The sequence below is a fragment of the Peromyscus californicus genome, unplaced genomic scaffold (genome assembly GCF_007827085.1).
Source record: "Peromyscus californicus insignis strain IS unplaced genomic scaffold, ASM782708v3 Scaffold_19__1_contigs__length_69161282, whole genome shotgun sequence".
Taxonomy (NCBI): domain Eukaryota; kingdom Metazoa; phylum Chordata; class Mammalia; order Rodentia; family Cricetidae; genus Peromyscus; species Peromyscus californicus.
The window spans coordinates 22290763-22316658 of NW_026294491.1; the positions used below are offsets into that span (position 1 = coordinate 22290763).

The 25896-nt window shown below is 36.4% G+C and overlaps 1 protein-coding gene across 4 annotated transcripts in view; it reads right to left on the minus strand.

The window, feature by feature from the left end:
* Ctnna3 (catenin alpha 3) overlaps positions 1-25896 on the minus strand; it is a 1464870-nt gene that overhangs the window by 544399 nt on the left and 894575 nt on the right. For all 4 annotated transcript variants that reach the window (XM_052744818.1, XM_052744817.1, XM_052744819.1 and 1 more), the window contains one exon: positions 5026-5118. In XM_052744818.1, coding sequence (XP_052600778.1) covers positions 5026-5118 — 93 coding nt within the window. The remainder of the gene's footprint in view (positions 1-5025; positions 5119-25896) is intronic.

Consider the following 25896-nt stretch of genomic DNA (forward strand, 5'->3'; position numbering starts at 1 on the left):
TTTTGTCTTTTGAATGGAAGATCTCCAAACAAGTAAACAAGCAACTAACCTCCAGGTAAGCTGATTTACTTCTTAATTCAGTGATGACAGACATTTAGTTTGGGTCTGGGATTATTCAATATGCAATATTTGGTGTTAAAATGTACTCATACATTTTGTAAACATATATATATATATATATATTTATATGTGTGTGTGTGTGTGTGTGTGTGTGTGTGTGTGTGTATTCATGAATATCCAGTAGCTGTGTTAATGTCAAAATGCTATGTGACTTTTGTATTCTAATAGATATTGTCAAAGTACAAAGCTATAAAACTACACAAAAAATGGATTATACTTCAGGCATACTAATTTCAAATTCCAGGATGCATAGTATAAGCAAAGTATATAATATCTAGTTTTAAAAGTCAACTTCAGGAACTTCAGAAATGATTCAGTAGTTAAGAGAAATTGCTGCTTTTCTAGAGGACCAAGGTTCTATTCTAAGCTCCCATGTGGTAGCTCACAGCCATCTGTAACTCTAGTTCCAGGGTCTCCAATACTTTCCTTTGGTCTCAAGCATGTGTGTGATGTACAGATACATATGCTGTCGAAATACAAATATGCATAAAAACATAAAATATTCTAAAAATCAATTTGAAATTCAGAGAAGCTTGGGGATCCTTTTAGAACTTATTCTTTGATTAAAACATGTTAAATCATATTAGTTTTTTTTAAAAGCCTCCTACGCTGTTGATTTACTTTGAAACAACTACTATCTAGTGTTTCTGAGAGTTGGGATTGTTTTAGTTCCTGTATGTTTACCACTCTAGTTGGTGGCATGAACCTGGGAGAGGCAGATTAAAGGCTCATGTAATAGCAAACTTTATTCAGAGCATCAGACAATTTATACTCTGAGGGTATAATCACATGAGTAAGGCATTCAGTCACAAGGACAAGCCACATTTGGCAAAAACATGCCTTTCCATATAGGCATATGAGTAACAATAGCTGAAATTAACTCACTCCTTTCCTCCTATCCGATACACCTGGGAAGATCATGAAAATGCATTCAGAGAACAGTTCAGTGTTTTAAAGAAACTGAGGTCATAAGACTCTTGTTTTCTCACCAGTGCTCAGAATTCTCACACAACTCCATTTCTGGACTTTTTTCCAACACCTGTCTATTCCATTCCATCGCTGTTCAATTAGATTTACAGTAACTGGTACCGATGATTCAATATTTATACCTATTGTATTTCATAATTAATTTTAATTCATATTCTATAACATTAAGATTTTGGAAAAGACTTGTTTCAGCTAATACATTTCCTTTATCCTCTTATAAGCTAACTAATCCAGGCTGGGCATGGTGCCACATATCTGTAATCCCCATCATTTGGGAGGCAGAAGCAGGAGGATCACTACAACTTTGGGGCCAGAAGGTTTACAAAGCAAACTCCAGTCCTGGCAGCCCTACACAATGTGACCCTGCCTCAGATAAATCCAGAATTTTACTCAAATTACTAATGATTCATTGACATAAATGAGGTAAAGAGTATGTAACAGCTGATAATTAGCCAATGTCTCATCAGTAATTAACATATCTACTCTAATCAGCATTTAATTAGTATATTTATATTAATCAGATATAACCAAAACTAATGGCATCTTTATCTTATCAACCAATATGATGCCTGATATTAAGCAAACTTTCACAACATGTTAACAAAAGGCTCTCTACTCTTTATCAACATGGAATGTCTTTCTGCCATGTTAGAAACCTACCATCCCCTTATATGCTGAATAAATATTGATTGAACAGCCTTAGATACGCCTTTCCACTGAGTTCAGGGAATAACTTATTAGACATTTTCTCTCCAAATATACAGGCAGGGCTTTCCACATAGTAGTGATTCAATGAGTATTTGCTGAAAGAGTAAATCCTTCCCCACGTACACAAACTTCTCACTGAAGTAAACAAGTGGGTGTATCATCAACTGAACCAAGAAAAAACAGATGAAGAAGGCATGGAGGGATGTGGAATCCCATTTTGGGTATCTTAAACATTGTATACTTTCTAGGTTACAAAATACAGAGACCTATAAAAATTCAAATATGTAAATCTACTCTTTAAGGAAAGGTTTGATTGGCCTAATAAATTTTGGAGGCCATCAGCATATTAAAGATTGTTTTTAATTGTGGAATTTTAAAATAAATAATACAAATTCAAAGGATCCATAAAGGATATATAAATGTGATTAAGGGGATGTGTGTATATATAAACATATATATTATATATATATTTATATACTATGTATATAAAATATGCTGGTTGAGAGAAAGATTCAATAACTTAATTATACTACAGAATAAATCTCAAGTGTTTTAACATTTTATTTGAAAATTATCACATGACTTTTATGACATTTGTGAGTTATTCCTGAAAATTTTATGAAACGGGAGAAAATGAAAACAACCATTTTATTTACATATAAATACAGGTATATGTAGACGTGTGTGTATAAATGTATGTATACAAAAACACAATAGAATTTTACTGAGCAATAAAGAAGAATAAAACTATGTCATTTGCATAAAATGGATGCAATTGGATAATATCACACTAAGTGAGTTAATTCAGACTCAGAAGGACAAACATTACATGTGTTTTTTTTTTCATTTGGGAACTCTAAATTCTCTGTTGAGACATAAAATCATGTATGCATATAATATAGGAAAGTAGATGTGAAACTGTCTAGGGAAATTAAGGAGACCAATAGGACTTGGAAAGGAAATAAAGGAAGTCATAGAAAGCCCTGGGGTAATGGGGTCAAAGTACAATACACACTTATCTGAAAATATTCTTATGAGATACAACACCATGTACAATAGATATACTCTAATTGAGCAAAACAGCAAAGAAAGTGATATAGTATCAAAGTCAACCCTCTAAATATATACTTATACCTTTATTACTGTAAATCCTTACATCCTTCACCTCTCACCAGAGAAGTTTCTTAATGTAATGGGTGGTGCTTAATACAGAGACTCACAATGTGTCAAACTGAGGAGCATAAGTGACTGTGCTTGGCAATAACTGGGACATGCCCTCCCAGTGACTCAGGGGACATTGTAGAAAAAGTGGTTAGAAGATTCTAAGAGCCAGCAGTTGGAGAGGAATGTGGAAAAGCCATGTCTTCTGGACACTGCAGAACTAGGATACTCATAAACTCCCTGAAGGTGTGGTTGCCTTCATAAGCCCTTCATAAGACTGACTCAGTCAATACCCCAACATGTATGAGGTAGGTTCACCAAGCCCCACTCCTGACTGAGGAGCTTTTAGCAGGTGATGGCTACAGAGAGAGGAAAAGTCAATTTTCTTTGGTGATAGTTCATAGTAGGTTGTTCATGGTTCATAGGATGAAGTTACACCCATCCACACACATGCACTACACACAAGACTCAAGAGGAAAGGAAGAGAAAGAAGAGGGGGAGGAAATAATAATGTAGTTGGGAACAGGATATAGTAGGAGTCCAAGAGGAGTTGGAAATTGATTAGAGTGTGGTTATGATCTTAATACATTATATTCAAAGAAAATATCTAAGAATATTAATTTTAAGTCTTTTCCCCCTTAAAAGTGAGCAAAGGATATAGGCAAGTTACAAAATTAGAATGCTAACTACTCAGACCTGTGGGGAAAAGCACATTCTCCCCAATAATCAAGAAATAGACAGTTAGATCCAATAACATACTTAACAGTCTTTATACTAAAAAGAGACTCCATAAAGCCAAAGAATCAAGTGCTGGCCACCAGTCAGACACGAGAACCCATGTAAACAGCTGATGTTCATTCAATGGGTTCAACAACTTTAGAGACCTTGCTGCAAAATGGTTCTCCACAATGGCTCCTATAGAAAACTGATTATCAGTTGGAAGACCACTGCTGCTGGCTGGCTAGTCACGCCTTCTTTTTTGTTACTTGACATTAATTCCAAAGAAACAGACACCTTGACTCTTCCCTCAATAGTATTAGAAATGAAATTGTCAATAAGACAAATCAAGCATTTAACAAGTTTCCCTTTCACCGGTTGTGATCTCAATAGAAGTGCATATGCACAGCTTTTTCTGTTTTTTAGGTGTGCTTAATAATTAATATTTGCCTTACTATCGATTCTGATCCATGACGTCAAGGAAACTAGTGATCTAAAATAATTCCATAAAACTATGTTGTTCATTGGATTTTAAGAAACTACTGAACAGTAAATAGTTTGAACTAGTCATATCTTCTTTGGTTTCTTGGTTGGGTTGGTATTGGTTGGATTGTATTTGGACACTGTCTTTCCCTATAGCTCAGGCATGGTAACCTCACACTTCTGAACCTCATACACGGGAGTGTTGAAATTACAGGTCACCGCCACCACCAAGAACTACCATCTAAATTTCTAAAGCAACAACCCTTATCAAAATAAACACTTTACACGGTTTGTAATAGTAAAACCTTGCAGTGAGGTTTTCTGGAACGTCTATTAAAGGTTTATCAGCATCTTGTTTTACTGACAGAAAGAACTACTGATTTAAAATAAGCATCTATAAAATTTAATTTGTCTAATATCAAATTTTCTCATCTGTAAAATAAATGCCTTTCACTAAAAATACCCATTCATCTTATAATATCTTAAGATTTATAGTACAGAACTATTTTTTCCCTTAGAAATCTACAAAATAAGCCTGCTTTTCTTTGTTTCTTAAGTAGAGGTGAAAGGGATTTAGCAGCATGAGTCAGGTCTTAAGGTTAATTACCCGGATTGAATGTGCCCATTTTCAATGGTGCTTAGACAGCTGGAAGATGTTTAATGCAAACTTGTGTCAAATCTCACAGGATCATCTCAATTAGCTACAGGAGCTATTTCCTAAGTTAAGAATAGGCCCTGATCTGAGAACAACTTGCTACTCCCTGTTTATAACAAATATTCTAATATATCTCAATTAGGTATGAAGAATCAAGCATAACTGTATAGAAGACATTGACTTAGTTGCTCTACCTGTGGACACAGGGTTTCCAGGTGATTTGCGGCAATTCTGACGATTTTAATCCCATCTTCATTTGTTGACATGGAACAGGCAAGGTTTGCCACCTGTAATAAATTCAAAACAATGGCAATCAGTTCAGATCACTGAGGAAAAACAGAAATGTTTGCTGCCATGGAAAAGAAGAGCATGCACACATTTACCGAAAATGCAATGTCAAGCAACAGTTTTATAAATACCACTGATATCTCCTTCATAAAATCGTTCAGAGAAACTATTGAAATAAATAACAAAAGAGAGCCTCAGGGAGTCAACATAAAGAGGAAATGCTGGTGAATAAATCAGTAAGCCTTACATAGTTTCTTGTTATCAACATCTAACCCATAATAAGACATTCTTAGGGGACTGGGTAAAGTTTATCTATGGATTGCATGCTAATAGGTTCTTGGAATCTCCTTTGATTGTGGTTTATTTTAAGATTGTAATTGTTTTATTATTTCCCAGAGGTCTATTATGCACACTTAAGTTGCATTAAGCATAGCTGTATCTTATTCATGTTTTATTCAACATCAAATATGCTGCGATCCCAAGCTGGACAAACATTAGATAATTAAATATTATTTCCTGCTCTTGATTTTCTACTGTATCTTAATGAACACTATCTGACATTCTGGCAGCCAATTTAATTCAAGTATTAGTGACACCCAAATCTATTTTGTACCACTGCTTTTGAAACTTATGCACTCTTCCACTGAAATGGGTGTTCTTTTAAATAATTACCATAATAGCCATTACCTAATCTTGGAATTTTACAGATTCCTTATCTCATTATACAGCTTTGAGAAAGGGTGTGGAATTAGTTTCCCTTCCTTTGAACCCCAGTTTATCTAAAATTCTTCTTGCTAACATCATGGGAGTTTCTAAAGAAAAGCATTATTTTTCTTTTCTAAAACTTCAGTGAAGAGGGGAGGGGTGCACATGCACGCAGGAGAGCAAGTACCATAGTGTACATGTGGAAGTAAGAGGACAGCTTATGGCAGCTGGTTTTCTCTTTCCACCATGGGAATGTGGGGACAGCTCTCAGAGCTCCAGGTTTGATGCCTTTACTCTAAGCCATCTCAACTGGATGATGGAGTACTTTTTGATCTATAAAAAAAATTCACTGTCTCTGTCAATGCAAGGAAACACTTTTTACCACCTCAAAAAATGATTTCTTAGAGATTTTACAGATTGTCCACTAGTATACATATATATATATATATATATATATATATATATATATGTGTGTGTGTGTGTGTGTGTGTGTGACACACACACACACACACACACACACACACACACACACATGCTAACACCTTGTAGCTCTTGTGATAAAATACAAAATGAATTCAGAGTCAAGGATTGTAGGAATGGCAAATAAGCAGCAAGAATCTTTGGGCCACACTTTCAAGACTATGAATTGAAATTTGAATGGATATATGTCTTGCTTTTTCTGACATCTGGGAGTGGTGAAACACCTCCTGGTTTGCTCTTACATATGACAAAATAGCAGACATACATTATTTAGCTGTGGAGAGGCGTTGTTCAATTTATTAACGTACATGAAAATGGCTTACTTGAAAAGACCTTTTGTTGGCTTGAAGGTCACAATACCTCAGCTTTCATATCTGACACATAATTAGTGCATTCGTGAATTGTTTGAAAAGGGTAATGGTTTCTATGCCCCTATCCCACCTCCCAAACCTCATTCACTGATAGCAAAACTTTTGCAAATTTGAGCACTGATTAAAGTTAAAAATGTGAACATTTTGTAGAATTTTCTAGATAAATTAGAAGGGCGCTAATTAATCTGAAGCTTCAATTTACAGAAAATTGATGCTATGAAGACATTCTCTTCCTTCCTCCTTTTTTTTCCTGATGCTGAGGGCCAAAGGCAGGGTCTGGTGATTACTAGGCAAGTTCTCTACCACTGCCTGGCAGCCCTTCCTATCCCTCTCTCTGCCTAGCTATTGGTCATTCTAATATATTTAATTATGAAAAGATGTATTGCATTTGTTTCACCTTGCCTGAAACACATCTTTTCATAATTAAACACACATCTTTACATCATTAGACAAATGAAGCATAAACAAAAGTAACACACCTTTACACAGTTAAAATAATATTCTGTAGCACAAACAAATGTAACACACCTTTAAAAATAATATTTACAACAGTGGATAGTCTTGTCTGGACATTTGCGGGCCTTTATGCTATTAAACAAACAATTATATGGATGCATAACAAGGATCATTATCTCAAAATGCTTTATGTTTATATTAGTAGAGTTAACTTTTACAAGACTCTTCAATGACTATACTAAACAACTGGAAGTTGATTTATATTTAGTGTGTCTACTGAGATAAAGATTATGAGATCATTTTTATCTTCATTTGTTCACTGAATAGGTAGGTAGATAGATGATAGATAGATAGATAGATAGATAGATAGATAGATAGATAGATAGATAGATAGATAGAAAAATAGATCAATAGACAGACAGATCAATAGACAGACAGATGGGAATTATATATGAACATCATCCCTACTGTCCTATGTCAACTCAACTTTCTATGTAATCAAAAGTGTTTCTAAAACTATTAGGTTTTTGCATGAGTTTGTCAAACATGGTTAATTCATGGTAATATTCTATGACAAAGAAGAAAGGTTTGGTGGTAAAACTAAAATCTTTTTACAATTTGAATTTGAATGACTCAGAATATGTTTTCCAAAATCACATCAATGTGTGAATGAAAGCCAGATTTCTTCCAATAATAATTAGTTCCGTGTGCCTATTCAGGAAAACAAGCACAGTATAAATGTGACTCCCTGCTTGTCAGAGAAAACAGCATGCACATAAAATATCTTGTAAAAGTCGTCTGAGGTATTTTGACATCTGACATCCTTGTTTATCTAACTTTGACTGTGTTTCACAAATCAGAGTAAAGTTTCATTATCTGTCACATTCCCAAAGAAATTTTCTCTTCTCTAAGGAAAACTGGGGACTCCAGGTATTTCTTCTGAATACGGGAAAGATATTAAGTTCTCTGATTCTGTTTTGTTACCTATGAAAAACATGAGGGTACCTAACTCAGTAGGGTGCTAGGGCAATTAAATGAGACACTGCACAGAGAAGGTCTAATATCCAATTCTATTATAATATCTAATATCTCTGAGCATGTACGAATCCCCATCATTTTGTCTCTCAGCTACTGGGAGAAACAAAAGAACTTTCAAGCTCTCGGCAATGTTATAAATTTAAGCCTTAGGTGCTCAAAGAAATTTAATGAAATCCCTAACCCAAGAAAAGTACAAAAATCAAGCCATGGAGCCAGATGGAACTCACTTAGTGATGGGGTAGAATAGTGTGTAAGCCCTACCTAAAGTCAGAAGGACGCATTAAAGCAGGTTGAAAGGAAGGAAAAAGTCACCAGTGAGCCTGCACAGCAGTTGGTTGGCTCACTTTAGTTATCACGATTGTAACCTCTTATCTCATTGCTGTACTCTACTGTCCACACAGGAAAAATGAACAAGGCAGACACAGCTCACACAGACCAAAGGATGCAGCCTTTGAACCAGGTGTTCATGTGTGCTATTCACAGACACTTTTGTACTGAAATAACAGAGCTAAGAAAAGCAGAGTCCATGTTACCTAAAATAAACAACAACAACAACAAAAAAACTAAGATATTGGGTAAGATCACATATCCATTAAAGAGAAAAGGCTATGATAAAATACTCTTCTATACCAAAAAGGGATTAATTATATCATTAAAATAATTACAAAAATTCTATCCAATAATCTTCCAAAACACCTTCAGGCAGGGACATGTTGGCATGTCACTGAGAGCTGACTGAAGTTTTCTATCCGTATCCCTCTGTCTGGCCTCTCCACTTCTTAGCAGACCCTCTGATATCTATGATGTAGGTCACATTTGAAGCCCTATAGGCTTCTCTGATCTTACAATGCCATATGATCTAGAAGATCCGTGCATTCTACAAAAACATCAGTGCTGACATCAAAGCCTGGCCAGTCAATTCCTGATCTCAATGATCCTACTGATAGTCTTTTCACCCTAGCTCCCAGCTCAAGTTCTATGCACCAACTGGTGTGCTCTTATCATACTCGTTATTAGCTGGATATTGTATCTGTCCTAATAGTTGACAGTAAATATGGCAACCTTCACTACTTAACCACTGGTCCATCATGAGAAATTCCTGTCATGGAACCTTTTCTTCCAGAAGCCTATACCTGTGCTGGTTCTGCCCCTTCCAAACCAAGGACTGCCTCACCCATGTCAAGAAATAGAAATAGCTATACAACGGTATTTGGAAATCATAAATTTTCTCTGTGACCCCTAAATAAGTGTACTGTTCTACAGACTAACTTTGTGTTTGATAGTCACTATGCTGTAATATGGCAGAGAGTGTTTATCTTTAAAGTAATAGCAGAGAATGCCATGACTTAACATTCTGATATCATTTCACCTGAAGTCTCGCTATAGCCATCCTCAGACAACTGAAATGGAAGTGCTATGTGTCATCCATCATTCATTCTGTCACCAAGAATTTCCTGTACAAGTCTTTGCCTGTTCTACCCTTTTTCAAGAGCATGAGCTACATTTGGATGTTTGGTGAGATCTCCACTGTACCACACTCATTGAGGATCTATAATCCCCACAGCTAATTATAACATCTCATCACAGCACCATGGAGCCTAGCTCTCCATGGGGGAGAAAGGTCACTGTTTCATTTTCATGCATATCTTCCTCTGGCAGATGGTCATTTAACTCCTGTGTAAACACTTCTGGGGACAGAAAATTTAGTGTTGAACTAAATTCTATTCCCCTAGCACGACAGCCCAAAATTATGAAATTATGGCATTCTTTTTTATAAGGAAATGGAAGCTTCTCTCAATGAATGCCAAGTATCATAAATAATATAATGTTGGACTCATAAAAAAGTGTAGTAGCAATAATACTCAATTGGTGGGATAAGGGAAATAAAAATAATAGAATGAAAAGTAGATAGCTGTCCAAAAGTCTAGTTTATTTCTGCAAAGGTATCTCAATACATTAACTGAGAGATCTAAAGGATGTGGTACTGAAGTTTTAAAATCAACGCCCAGGTGGCTTTGATGTACTAGCTCCACAAAAGAACACACACACACACACACACACACACACACACACACACACACACACCAAGGACAACAGTATCCATATATACACCCACTAGACCTTGGTTGATTTTCATTTGCTTGGACATGTACTTCTTCCTGAAGATTAGTATAACGGGCTGAAAGTCTATAATAGTATGATAGAAAAAAATATTAAAGAAACAACAAAATCAGTGTAAGGAAAATTTCCAGCCATCCACTTGGAGTCAATACTTCCTTGTAGTGACAACATTCTGGGGCACTTTGGTAGAAATATTATCCCTTCCTCTAAGCCAGTGGTGCCATCTGGTTGTGACTGTCAAGTCAGTCTCCTAATCATCCCTTGTTCCTAGGCTCGGCATACCCATCACTTCCTACTAGAGTAGTTCTGATTTCTGACGATCCTCAACTTTTCAATTTGACTTTACAGATGTGAACCACCCATCTTCCAATAAGGTCCCCATTTTCCTACCCAAGCAAGCCAAAGTAATTTTCTGTTGTGAAACCAGAGAACCCCGATTCTCAGTGCTGACCTAAAAAAACCTGTGCACCAACAGTGCACTAACATCATTGGGTTTAACAATGATGAACAACCGTGATCATGAATATAGAAGGGGGGCCTTCTGGCCAAATTTCTGACTTAGTCTTACATGGACAATCTGTCCTAGTCTCACATACATATTTTTAAAAAGCATGTGTGTCAGTTCTTGTAAATATGAGTAAATGTGTTTGTAAACGTCTGCTTTAGTAACCCCTCAGTGCTTATTAGAACATTTGATACACTGAGTACAGAAAAGCATTGAGTCCTTGAAGAAACTAATTTACTATTTTTTTTCACATTAACTTGAACGGTGATAATTCTGTTTGAAAGGCATTCCTCACATCTTGTTTCAAAACCATATTAATACCACAAGTCCTGGGGTATAGATCTACTCAGACCTCCATTTTTAGAATAGATACCTCTGCTTTACCTGCATATATCATTCTTCCTAACTTCACTTAGCTACCTATCAGATGGAGAGCAGGTAAAGAAAAAGTTCTTTGTCTCTAATCTTCTGCCAAGCAAATTATCCTAAAAGTAGTGTTATTTGGTTCCTGTGAATAAAGAAAAGCAATCTTATCTTTATTCAGCTAGATTTGAATCATTTTGTTTATAAATCACGGTGTCATATAGATATATATTTAATAATTATATTCTTTAGTGTTATGAACATTAAAAGTAAGTACCATTTTTTCCAACTATGGAGGAAGAATGTAATGAAACAAAGGTTGTGTGGAATTAGAGTGAGTTTTCTTTATTGACATCAGCCTGACTGGATACATTCTCTGAGCTTATCAAGATTTAGCCCTTGGAAGTCAGGAGGCAGATTTGGGTTTCCTTCCTATTTTAGAAGGAATGAAATTTCACAAAAGCTTGCAATGAGCCAGAAAGAAAGACAAAAGCTCTGAGAGCTCTTGGAAACATTAACTATCCAAAGTTCAAAGTCATTGGCTAAATCCCTAACAGGAAGAATGCTGAAAGATTTTTGGTTTTTATTGTTATTGCTTTTTATTTTTTTTTTATTGGGGGAGACAGTGAGAGTTAGATTGAATAGTTAAATTTTGAGTTGGCATATTGTGCTATATAAGTACAGTTATGTTAATTAAGAATTCACCAATTTATCAATTATAATTGGATGTGATTAAAGAAGGACTATTATTATCTGAAGAATAATAGTTGGTAAAGGTAAATATTTATTATTTAATGAGAGGAGAATACTTTTTCAGGGGCACCACATATAGAGTAGGTAAGCCATACTAGAAATCAATGCTATGACATCATGAACACCAGGAGAGATGACTGCAATGAATGTTACTGTGTATCAAGCTTAGAGGTAATTTAGCAACCTTTAGGAGTACCCATTCGTTCAGCCACACAGTTATATTATTAATTCTTAGGGTGTTTGGCTGAAATGACGGTCCCAGAGGTAAAGGGCAAGGTAGTCCCAGGGCCTCGTGACTCAAAGTAGACAGCAATAAGTTGCCTGGTCAATACACACACACACACACACACACACACACACACACACACACACACACACACACACTTACATCAAATGTTACTGTTTTTGTAAGCAACTATGCTTTTTTAATATATGTGAGTGTCTACATATGTCATTCATCTATTTTCTCAAACATATAAAAATATAATATATATAAAAAATGTATTGCAGCTGATATCCAATATTTTTAAATGATTTCCCCAATATCATTTCCTCATTCCTATACCATATCTTCTTTCCTATAGGCTTGTATATAATAAATGTTCATATGGGTACAATATAGCACAAAGAACATAGAACAAGGAAGATTAATATAAAGGAATGAGGAAGGACTGAATTCAGGCAATCAACATGTGTTGTGAAAGAGGATAGAAAGCTTATCATTTTCCAGTTCTAATTCTGTCATTGATCTTTGTTTATTTGTTTTTGATGGTAGACCAGTGCAGAAAATATAGTTGATACTGCAAGTGTAAAATGTAATATCAATTTCTAAAGATTCTTTCCTAAATGCTCCTTATTATATAAAAGTTCCCTGACTTATTAAGTCTGGTTAATTTTGTTGTGTGATGCTTTTGGTTATTTGTACCTTTTTTTTTTAAATTTTTTGAAATTTATTTATTTTTTTATATGTATGAATGTTTTGCCTGCATGTATGTGTTCATCACATGTGTGCAGTATCCACAATGGCCAAAAGAAGGCATGATATTCCTTAGAACTGGGGTTACAGACAGTTGTGAGGGGCCATATGAATGCTGGGAATTGAACCTGGGTCCTCTGGAAGAGCAGTCAGTGCTCTTAACCACTGGCCCATCTTTCTAGTCCCAGGTAAGGTATTTTTTATTTTTGTTAATGATAAAGTTTATAAAGTTAGAAAAAAAGAAGTCTGTGTGTCGTCCAGACCAAGATTCCTTTGCAGTCTTCTACACCCTAGTTTAGCTAGTGAAGCCCATTATAGACGCCAGTACGTCCTGCCATGAGACATCTGTGTCTGTTTTCTTACTAGTTGATGGTGATCTCTTTCTCCTTCACTGCTTCCCTTGAATCACTTAGATCTGCTAATCACTGTCCATCAGATCTTCGCTCACAAGTGTTGCCTTGGCAAGTTTGTTTTGTTTTTTGGGTATATCCCATCTCCTAAATCTCCTAAGGTAGGTCTTTCCTTTGGAACATAATTATCAGCTTACAAAGTCACACTCACTGAGTATCATTTTTTTTTATTTGCTTGGGTTTTGTTGTTGTTTTGTGTTGGTTTGTTTTTTTTTTTCTGTTTGCTTTTTTGCTTTTTTGTTTTGTTTTGTGGGGTTTTGTTTGTTTTGTTGGGATTTTTAGGTTTTTTTTTTTTTTTTTTTTTTTTTTTTTTTTTTTTTTTTTTTTGTGTGTGTGTGTGTGTGTGTGTGTGTGTGTGTATGTTCAGATAGGTTCTCACTATGTTTCTCTGGCTGGCCTGGAACTGGCTATGTAGATTAGGCTGACCTTGAACACACCTGGCAATGTGTTTATCGGATGAGTAACAATTGTCCCTGTTTTCTAAGGGACAGAATCTCTCTTACATTATTTGCTCACTGTTTCCTCCACTGTCTGCTACATGACATTTGGTATCCAAACAATAAACAGCTTTTCTATGAAAAAGTACATAAATGGATACATGCAGCTGGTATGCTTAAAACTATGCCATCTTCTCAGATGAAGAAACAGAGAGGAAAAAAATGAGTCCTGGAGGGAAAAGATGACACAAGAAATTCAGGGCAAGAGAGAGCCAAGAATGAAATTTTCCTCTGAAATTCCCTGCAATGGTCTACAATGCTTAATTGGACAGCTGGAATTCAAGGAAACACTACAGACCTTTCCTCTAGTCTGGCTTTCTTAGTTAACAAGACTTGCAGGGTGGCTTCTTTCAAGTTTTACTTTCACTCATGCCATCAAATTGAGAACTAATGAACAGCCCCCAATTTAGCTCTAAATTTATTTATTTCTAATCAAAGAAAATAACTCTTCAAATGACCCAGTCTGGTGGTGGCCAAATGCTGGTGGGTGTATCAGATGCAAGAGGCATGGTGAACCCATCCACAATTCAGGAACTTCAGGGTCCTTTCAGAATAGAGTGCATCCTTTGCTGCTAAGAAACCCAAGTTCAGGGGCCTATCGCTGAATCTGCAAGTGCAGAAGGGGATCTGTAATACCTCATTACAGGCCTCAAGTCACCTCTGGCGAAACAGGTCAGCCCTTCAATCCCTTCACTGTTTTAGTACTGTTAAGCTGCCCCGGCAGTAATTAAAAAGAAAAAAGTACAAATTGAGTTTTGTATAATATTTAACCTATAGAATTTTTCTATCAACATAATTGGCAAAGTTCAGGTAATCATTTTGCCAAGTAATAAATATTGATTATGTAACTATGAGGCACTCTGGGAAATGCCAGTGAAATAAGAAAAATCAGTAACAGTGGAATGAATCCTTTTTTTTTTTTTTTACACTTTACTTATTTATTGATTTAATTTGTCCCTAGGGAGGGGCACACGTGTCTCAAGGCATGCCTGTGGAGGACAGAGGAAAACCTGTGAGAGTCATTTCTTTCCTTCCTCCTGGTGGATTCAGGGAGATCAACTCAGGTCCTCAGGCTTAGTGCCTTTGCCTACAGGGCTGTCATGCCAACCTGAGAAGTGAATCTTAAGAAGTATGCTCTTTTGGAGTGGGTGTGAAAAGGCCTCAGTCTCTAAAACTACAGACTGGAGTGACAAAAGGAAGATAATGTCAAAGAGATGAATTGCCAAGGATCTCATGGAGATAAGTTATCACCAAGTGTCTTAGGGTTACTGTTGCTATGACAAAACACTATGAAGAAACTTGAGGAGGAAAGGGTTTATTTGGCTTATCCTTCCACAATTGTGCATCGTCAAAGGTAGTCAGGAACCTGGAGGCAGGAGCTGATACAGAGGCCGTGGAGGAATGCTACTTACTGGCTTTCTCCCCATGGCTTGCACAGCCTGCTTTCCTGTAGAACGCAGGGATAACAGCCCAGCACTGGACCACCCACAACAGGCTGGTTTCTATACCGATCATTATTAGAGAGGCAGTTTCTCAATTGAGAGAGATCCCAGTCTCTCAGATGACGATAGCTTGTGCCAAGTTGACATAAAACTAGCCAGCACACAAAGGAACTTCGAATTCCCTTGAACATTGTTTTTCAAGATGTCTCCCAAATTTTATGAATGCTGAATCACACAATCCTCTAACAGTTTGCTAATGTAACCACTTACTTGTCTATATTTGGTTATTCTTGTACAAGATGAAGAAGAGATTGACTTTATTTCTAGGCCCCCTTTCATTTCAGCCATTTTTCTTTCCTTCATGTGCAATTGATAACAAGGTTCCATAGAAATTAGACAGGGGAGCAGATATGCATGGCATTTTGATATTAACTTGAACACAAATTTATGAATAAAATATTAGGGAACTGAACATAACTATGAAAACTGAGAAAGACAATTAATTTACTCCATGATTTGCTCACAAAACTATAAAACTTGTCTAGAGTTCATGTTTTAGAAAAGCATTTGGCAAATGTCAAAACTGCAATTATTAAAGCTAGACTGAACTGAACAGACTTAGAGTAAGTATGATGGTCAATAGTCAAAGTTAAGCCAAACATGTAGAAATACACCTGTATCCCAGCATTTAGGAGACCAGAGAAGGAAGGAGGATATGAACTCAAGGCCAGAACATGCCATTTAGGTGAACCTAATCTAACATACACTAACACACACACACACACACACACACACACACACACACACACACACACACACACACAGAGTCACAGCAAATATTAACAATATCAATACTTGTGCTGGAGAGAGAGTGATTATGAGGACATAAGTTCAGAGGACACAAGTCCAGTCCTGGGAAAGCTCACAGCTGCCTGTGATTCCAACTCCACTATGTCTAATGTCTCTTCACTCCTGAAGAAATCAGCACTCCACTGCATATTCAACTCCTTCCCCACAAGCATATGTATTCACAAAAAATAAAGTGTCAACATTGTAAACCTTAAGTGCTCCATGATTACTGAAGTTGACCTATATTTCAGACAGGGATTTAGTCATTTTAAATGAACCTAAAAATATATGATAACTATAAATATGTTAAAGAAAGATGAAGCAATGATTTTTATTCCCAGGGAGCTAACGGTTCCTCTATGCGAGATTATCTGAAAGTATGTTCTTACTACCAATGGCTTAGCAGCTTTGCATGATACAGAAAGATCATGGGGAGAATAAATTTTTTATATCTGCTGGAATCAAAAGTAATGTTTTAATAAAAATTCACTTTTATAGTACTGCAACCAGTACTGTAAATGTCATCTTAATATAAATCTATTAAGGAGCCAAAAAATTATGGATATGTGTGTCTATGTTCATACGCTTTTAAATTAACTATGGAAAGTAAGGGTTGAATGAATGTGAGAAAAATCAAATTTATGGGTGGGAAGGCTCAATATTAGAAAATGAACTCCAACTTGTACTAAATTTATTTATTAAGCTAAAAGATCTATGTTGAACTTAGGCTAATTTTAATATATATTAATATATAATAAGTATATATTTATCATATATACAGAAGTAATATGAAAGGTGAGTAAAGAAGATTAACAAAATTAGTGAAGAAAAACACAGCATGTCATCAATTAAACTGTAGAAATTTGTCATCTTTTTAAAACAATGGGAGAAATATCAATAATGGCTAAAATGATTATCTACTTCAGGGAGCCAAAGTTCAATGCATGTAAGAAAATTAGAGTGGCATGGAGATCAGTGTTCAAAAACAGTGCAGGAAAGTACAAGAGAACACAAGTATTTTACATATATCAAAAATTATCCATAAGTGCAAACAGGTTCAGAAGTCAATAAGGGAAATACAATTTAAAAAGCATAAAATATTTACATAAATACTTGACAACATAATATGCATCCTATGAATGTGTGGTAAGAATTTCAATTAATTATTGTTTAAGCAATTCATGCAAGTGAAACAAGAAAATGACATATTTTGATCATCAGATTAGCAATATTTTAAGGATTTTTTTTCTAAGCTTTCCTAAGAGTGAAGAAAGAAGTGGAAAATAATTGGGCAACTTTTTATAGGGCAACCCAGCTCATCCATGAGAAGTTACCACACAAAGAGGATCCATGATGCAACCCAGCCTATTCTGTCTTTCAGAAATACTTGCTTGTATGAAAAGCATGGCCTTAGGCAAATTTATTTGTCACAGTAAAAATTTATCTAAACATTTGTCGGCAATGAACTGGATATTTCTACAAAAAAAAAAAAAAGAAGAAAAATTCTGCTCCTATAAACAATTTAAACTTCAAATTAATTTAAAATTTTTCATTGATCTGTTTGTACATGTCTTTGAGGCACAGTGGGATGTGTTAGTTCATATTTATACCGTAGAGAGATCAACTATAGATATGTACCTTGTCAACACCTTAAATGCATATAATTTCTTATGATGACTATATCCAAATGCCTGCCTTCACAGATCTGTAATACATTATTTTTTAATTATTTTACCCTGCTCTTCCACAGAACACTAGAACTCACCCCCTGCTGTAAAATGACACTGCATATTATTTTGTTTTTGTATTTTTGATGGAGTCTTACTGTGTGGTCCAGGCTGTTTTTTTACTCATGATCCTGCTATTTCAACCTGCTAAGTGCTGGTGCTGAAGGCAAGCATAATTGTATCTGCTTTGCATATATTTTTAAGAAAAAAAACACAGAGAGAATATATATAAACTGTGATTGTATTTAAATAAAATTATTTCTAGGCAGCTAGTCACAATGTGAATTACATTAAATATTAGCTATAGAAGATAGATGGGAAAGAAAATGGGATTAATATTTCTCTGAAAAGTAGTACCTTTTCAAATGTATTTCTGTATTGGCTGGAATTTGTCGGTTTTTCACTTTAATAGTGAATTAGCTTTCCAAATTATTTTTAAAGTATTTGGTGAAATAATTGTATATATTTTGACCTGAATACATGATTGGTAAGCAAAGCAGAAAATATGATTTTTTTTGAGATAGTGGGTTTGTGTTGATAAAAGTAATCTCTACAATGATGTTCGTAAAATGATAGTGTTTAATCTCTGAACATTGGGAATCAAAATAATACCATCTTCCTTTTTAAATGTTTTTACATGTCTAAAATTCAAATTTATTTAAATAATGAATATAAATTAGCAATTAAACCAGTAATAATGCAGGTATTTTCATTTTGAAGAGAATAAAATCTTTCCACATGTGTATGTGAAACTTTAATAATAGTCAATAATATTCTATTACTTGTGCCACTTACTGAAAAACTGAGGTCCACAGACATTTGAAACGTGCTTCCAGAAAACAACAGATATGTATTGGTTAGGCAGAAAGAAATGCTGCTGAGTGGACTATTGTTTCAATTGTCTAAAATTATGATTCACAAGTACAGTTGATATGCTGTTATGAATATAACCAAAGAACCAGACATTCATTTACCCTCTCTTTATTTCATGTAGCATGTAAAAGTCAGATTGTCCAAAAATGATGTTATTAACAAATGAAATTGTTTGGAGTGCTAAAGGTATATTGTGCATGGTGTTTTGTGTGTCTGTATGTGTGTTTCCATCCATTTATTGAAAGTTGATACATGGTAATGATTCCCATGATTGAGCACTTATAATTTGGTTTTATATGTCTTTCTATTCTTATGTATCCATTCTATATTCAAATTCACATATAAAATTCTTGTACCTCTCAAGTGAGTTATTAAATATATATATATAAATATTCATAAGCTTAAGTGGATATATGTTAGTGTTGCTTTGAAACAGGCCTCAGAATGATGTATCAGTGTGTGTTTTCACAAAATAGACCAATGAGATGAGAACCTACACACATGAACATACACATAGACACACACATCCCCAAAACTGTTAGCTGTTACATCCTTGCTTTCCTGAGATTATAATGTAATTACATAGTATTTCCCTCCCCTTAGCTTCCTCTAAATCCTCCCCAAACCCTTCCTTGCTCTCTTTCAAATTCATGGCCTCTTTTTAAAAATTGTTATTACAGCCCTGAAAACATGCATATAAGTAACACTGTACAGACTGGGAGATTGTATTTAGGAATATATACATATACATATATACACACAATAGCTTTATTTCTGTGATGGTTTGGATAAGAATGGTCCCCATATGCTTGTATATTTGAATATTTAGTCACCAGGGAGTGGCACTATTTGAAAGGATTAGCAGGACTAGGAGGTATAGCCCTATGTGGGCTCTGAGGTATCAAAAGCCCTTGAAAGGCTCAGATTTTCACTTTCTGACTATGGATCAGGGTAAAGAAATCTCAGCTACATCTCCTGCACCAGTTTCACCTGTGTGCCCTCCAGCAATGATACTGGATTAATCTCTGAGACTGTAAGCAAGGCCCCAAGTAAATGCTTTCTTTTATAAGGGCTACCTTGGTCATGGTGTCTCTTCTCAGCAATAAAACAGTGACTAAGACAGAAGTTGTTACCAGCGACTGGGGTATTTTGGGGATAGATCTGACCATGCTGGTTTTTTGGAAGAATACTGAGGACTTTGGGAGTTTGGACTAGAAAAGTACTTGGAGGTTTTGAACCAGGCTTAATGGACCATCCTAATAGGAGCTTGGAAGACGGTGCAGAGGGTAATTTGAACTATTGGAGCCCAGTTCAAGAAGTTTCACAGCAGACAAATATTAGTAAACAGCCTAGAGACCATACTTAGAATATTTAGGCAAAGAAGGTTATTGGTTTTTGCTCTTGTCCTAAAAATCTACCTGAGGCTAAATTGAAGAGTATTGGATTAATGGTGTTGGCAGAGGGGGTTTTAGGACAGCCTAGTGTTGACTTTTCCAAGTGATTATTAGTAGTCAATGTTATGCAGAGCTATAATAAAAAAGAGTAAGTGGGGCAAGGAGAAATACGAAATGTACAGTTTGAGGAGAAAAACAGATAGCAGGAAAATACCGCTAAGTCCAGTGCTCAAGGAGATAAAAAGTTTAAAGAAAAGCCTGATGCTAAATGGAATAAATAGAATGGTGACCTCAGGGCAAGACCCCACTGTTGTTTGATATTTTGTGTGTGTGTGTGTGTGTGTGTGTGTGTGTGTGTGTGTGTGTGTGTGTTCTGACAAATAAAGCTTGCCTGGAGATCAGAAGTTAACCACTAGTCAACCATAGAAGCACATGGGAGGTGGATACAGGAAGTGATAAGGTGGGTTGGAGAAAGGATCTTAGCCCTTTTGGTCAGAGGATCCAGAGAGGTAAGAAGTCACTGGTAGCTGCTCCTCTGCTTCCCTGATCTTTCAGGTTATTACCTCAATATCTGACTGTTGGTTTTTATTGATAAGGTTAATTAGATTTATGCTTCACCCCACCCAGCTAAGCTTCCAACTTGTGAAAGGGAATTAAAGGAAAGGATACATAGTGAAGGGAATTGTATGCCAATGAAACTGAATGAATTGAGTGAAGCTGATGCAAATGTAATTGAATAAGAGGGCTAAGTTACAGCCCCATCAAGCAGCAGAACTCAGCAGCTTCAACCATGTGATTCTGACTTTAGACTCAGGAATACAAAAAGGGGTTATGAAATTTTGCTCTGCATTTGGGGAAGCTGCTGAGGCCAGGTGTGTCAGGGGTGTCCCTACATGAAAGCCCAGAGAGACCAATGTGCGAACCTGTGAAGGTAAAGCCTACATTGTGTTGGAGACCCCAAGATGTTAGAGACGCCAGAGTTGTATGACACCTGCCAAGGAAAGCTGCAGACCAAGTGTAGAACCAGCCCAAGAGAGAGAAGTAAGTTGGAGTCAACTAAGCTGAAAGGAGTTGGAAATCTGAAGAGTGCTTTGACAACAGACATGAAGGTATAGAATCTGGAGTTTGCCCTGCTGCTGCTTTTCAGCCTTGCTTTGGTTCAGAATTTCATCACTCTGCAATCTCCCCATCCCTTTTGGAATAGTAGTGTATGTTCTGTGCTATTGCACATTGGAAGTACATGATCTGCTTTTTTATTTTGATTTTGCAGGGGATTACAGTTAAGAGGTTGCCATTGGTCTCAGAAGAGACTTTGAACTTTATACTTCTTAAAGGGTGTTCAGAATGTGATTAACTATGCAGGATTTTGAAGTTGGACTGAATGCATTTTTGCATTATGATATGGCTACAAGCCCTTCGGACCAGAGAATGATATGCTGCAGTTTGAACTGGAATGAACCCCATAGGCTCACATATTTGAAGGTTTAGTCACTGGGGAGTGGCACTATTTGAAAGGATTAGAAGGGTTGGGAGGTGTGGCTCTCTTGGAGGAAATATGTCACTGGGTGTTAGGCTTTGAGGCTGCAACATTCCATGCAGGGCCCAGTCTCTCTTTCTCTGCCTACAGATCAGGATGCAGAACTCTCAGCTAATTCTCCAGCACCACGTCTGCCTGCACACTTCCAATGCTCCCCGCCATGATGATAATGGAATAACCTCTGAAACTGTAAGAAAGTGTCCAATCAAATGCTTTCTTTGCTTGTTAGAGTTGCCATGGTCATGGTGTTCTCTTCACAGCAATGGAACACTGACTCAGACAATGGCTTTAAAATAACTATGGCAAGCACAGGTTCAAGGACAGTTCATATAGAGGTGAGAAAGGTATGCTGCTTAAGAGTCTCATCCTACCAAACACAACCCGCTGCTTTTCTTTCAGAAGAGTGTCTGACTGCATATGTATGCACACACCCCACAGTGACGAGGATGTAAATTACAGCAGTAAAATCATCTATAGTGTTCTTCAGCATCTTCCTCTAAATTAAGCTATTATTCACCTCAGTATCACCAGTCTAAAGATAAAAGTATGTGCTGTTTGCCAAGTAAATTAAATATAATAAACAGTACTAAATAAAACCCATTTGATGATCAAAGAGATGAAAGACTCTAAGCCATGAATTAAAGACAAGATCAAATGTTGTTCCCAAAGCAGTGTCATAGTTGGTTGTCTGCTAAGGTCGAGCATAAATATGAAGCAGGCAGACCCAGCAAAATTCTATTAATAGGGTCAGCATGTAAAGGGCAGATGTCAAAAATACAATAATTAGCCTTCATTATCATTGAAATTGATGTCAAATTTTACAATTTTATGATAGTGACCAATGTTTCATGTGACATGCACAGAGAGAACTGATTTTAATTCAGAGAGAGAGAGCAGATGTAATAAAAATTACATGTTTTATTGAAATTAATTGTGAGCCAACATGTTTTGTACATGTTCTACTCAGACACAGTGGTGGAAACAGATGTCAAATATTACAGCTAATTGAACTGTAAGTGTGTAAACTTGCTTGATATGCCTGAGGCAGCCAAGACCTCATACCCTAATGAATCAGGAAATTCAGGACCAGGTGCATTTCTTACTTTCATGAAAGAACAGGTCTATATAAAGAATGACAGTTGACAATCAGTTGATTGGAAGCTTTTAACTGGAAGGCTATTTAAACAATTATCCATGCAACATTTTTGGGGGGAGAATTTATTTATAAATTTGAGAGAAATATGAATGGGTATGTAAGCCATAAAGTTCAATAGATGTATAATACCAGATAAAGTCCTTCTATTTGGGAATAAATTCCCATATAACGTAAGACAGATTGAAAAACCAGGTGTGTAAAAGTATGTATGAACACAAGTGTGTGTGTGTGTGTATTTGTGTGTGTATGTGTGCCTGTGTGTTTGTGTAATGGGAGTGGGGCTGACATAAAGACTGTACAAGATCCTTGAATGTCTTCTGAATTTCAAGATACATGAAAAAGTTGAGGTGTGCCCTGGGGACATGTCTTGATATGTAGGAGTCCTTGCTGCATAAGAGTGAGGAACAGAGTTTAGATTTTCAGAACCCATGTAAAAAGCCAAGCATAGCCATGCATTTGTCAGTAATCCCAGGACTGTCAGTGGGTAGGGCAGAGACAAGAGAAACACTCAGTTTTTTTTCCCTACCAATTTATCTGCAAATTCAGTGAGCTACCCTGACATCTATTCAAAAGAATAAGTTGGAGAGTGGCAAAATAGGATACCTGACATCCTCCACTGGCTTCTGCACATATATACCATAAACACGTCACATAAATCCCTCCAAAAGTAAAGCAGCTTTGTTACATAGGATGAAAAAAAAAAACAGCTCTTTTCACTTTACCATTTATTTACTATTTAATCCTAACAGCCCCTTGTATCTTGACAGTGCACTGATACATTGTGCCCATATTATGAGCCATGACTATCTTTAAAGGTGTGATAAGACACTTGCCATATAATCTTGGCAGTGCTTCATGATGATGCCAATACCTCTCAAGAGATCTAGGACAAGGAAGGAGAAACAACCAGAAGCTGATTGTATTAACCTACCATAACTAGATGAAGCCAATATATCAATTCACCGCACAAGGTTAAACTGTGAAATGCTTTAAGACTGGAGCCACCTTATCCTTCCTTTCCGTTCTATGACTCTGTAAGCAGTGGACAGACTCTCTGTAGCTTCTGTTGACCTGATGGTTTGACGTCAAAATTAAAAACAACTGTTTTTCACTTTTTAGTTATGTATTCATTTACTTATCTTGTTATTCTGAGGCAGGCATTCATTGTACAGCCCAGACTAGCCTCAAATTCAATATTCTCCTGTCTCAGCTTCCTGGTTTTTCAGTTTACAGGTATGTGCCACTAAGCCCAACATTTTCGTTGTGTTCTCTATAAATATTTCCATGTTACGTGTTGATAGAGGCCTAAAGTTGAAGAAAGGACAAAAATTTACAATTACTTTCTATATATCAAGTCTTAAAAGCGGAAGCCAGGTATGATGTTTAACGCCAATAATCCTCATACTCAGAAGAGGCTAAAGCAGGAGAATTCCCACAGATATGAGGCCAGCCTAAGTGACACAGTCAGTCCCAGGCCAGTTAGGCTACAGAGTGAAACCCCATTTCAACAAAACCCAAAAACAAAGCAAAGCAAAATAACAAAGGAGACTTAGACATTTGAAGAATAAAAGATCGGTTAAACAGTCCTATGCTTTAAAGAAAAGCTGTAACAGTAAATGCCCCAAACAAAACACAGCTGCTTGTAATGCAAAATTTGAATGGTGGAGATCCACCTGAGCCCCAAGCCTCTTCCTGAGACTTAGAGGCCGGCCCCCAGCTCCCATCTTGCTCCGGACTTCCCTTTTGCAACACTGACTTCCCTTTTGGAACACTGGTCTGTCTGAACCAAGTGTGCGGATAAGGCCAAGAACGAACCACAAGGAGATGGGCAGACGTCAAGGCAGAAACATATACAACAAAATGAATAGCAATACAGCATCACCAGGCCCTAGCCCTCCTCCAACACCTAGACCTGAACATCAGAAATTGGAAGAAGCAGAAGAAAACAGCCTTATGAATGACATCACGAAGAAGCTAGAGGCTTGTGTAGAGGAAAAGACAAAAAAATGTGAAGAATGCTGTAAACAACCAGAGGAAAGGGCAAACAAATTAGAAGAAATCAATAAAGTCCTGGAAGAAAACAATAAAATACTGAGAGAAAATCAAGAAAAATCAATGAAACAAATGAAGGAAACAGTCCAAGACCTGAAAAGGGAAATAGAAAAAAATGAAGAAGACACAAACAGAGGGAATGCTGGAAATAGAAAATCTGAGAAAACGATTGGGAACTTCAGATGCAAGTATAATCAACAGAATGCAAGAGATGGAAGAGAGGATCTCTAGCATTGAAGATACAGTAGAAGAAATAGATTCATCAGTCAAAGAAAACACTAAAGCCAACAAAGTCATGAACCAAAATGTCCAAGAAATTTGGGACACCATGAAAAGACCAAACCTAAGAATAATAGGGGTCGAAGAAGGAGAAGAATACCAACTCAAGGGCACAGAAAATATATTCAACAAGATCATAGAAGAAAACTTTCCCAACTTAAAGAAGGAAATGCCTATGAAGATACAAGAAGCTTATAGAACACCAAACAGACTAGACCCCCCAAAAAAGTCCCCTCGCCACATAATAGTTAAACAACTAAACCTACAGAATAAAGAAAGAATATTAAGAGCAGCAAAGGATAAAGGCCAAGTGACATATAAAGGCAAACCCATCAGAATAACACCCGATTTCTCAATGGAGACTTTGAAAGCCAGAAGAACCTGGACAGATGTAATGCAGACACTAAGAGACCATGGATGTCAGCCTAGACTAATATACCCAGCAAAACTTTCAATCACCATAGATGGAGTGAACAAGACATTCCATGACAAAGCCAGATTTAAACAATACTTATCCACAAACCCAGCCCTACAGAAAGCACTAGAAGGAAAATTCCAACCTAAGGAAGTCAGATACACCCTCGAAAACACAGGCAACAGATAAAGCCACAGCAGTAAACCCCAACGTATAGAAGTACCCACACATCACCACCAAAAAATAACAGGAATGAACAATCACTGGTCATTAATTTCCCTCAATATCAATGGACTTAATTCACCTATAAAAAGACATAGGCTTACAGAATGGATACGAAAGCAGGACCCATCTTTCTGCTGCATACAAGAAACACAT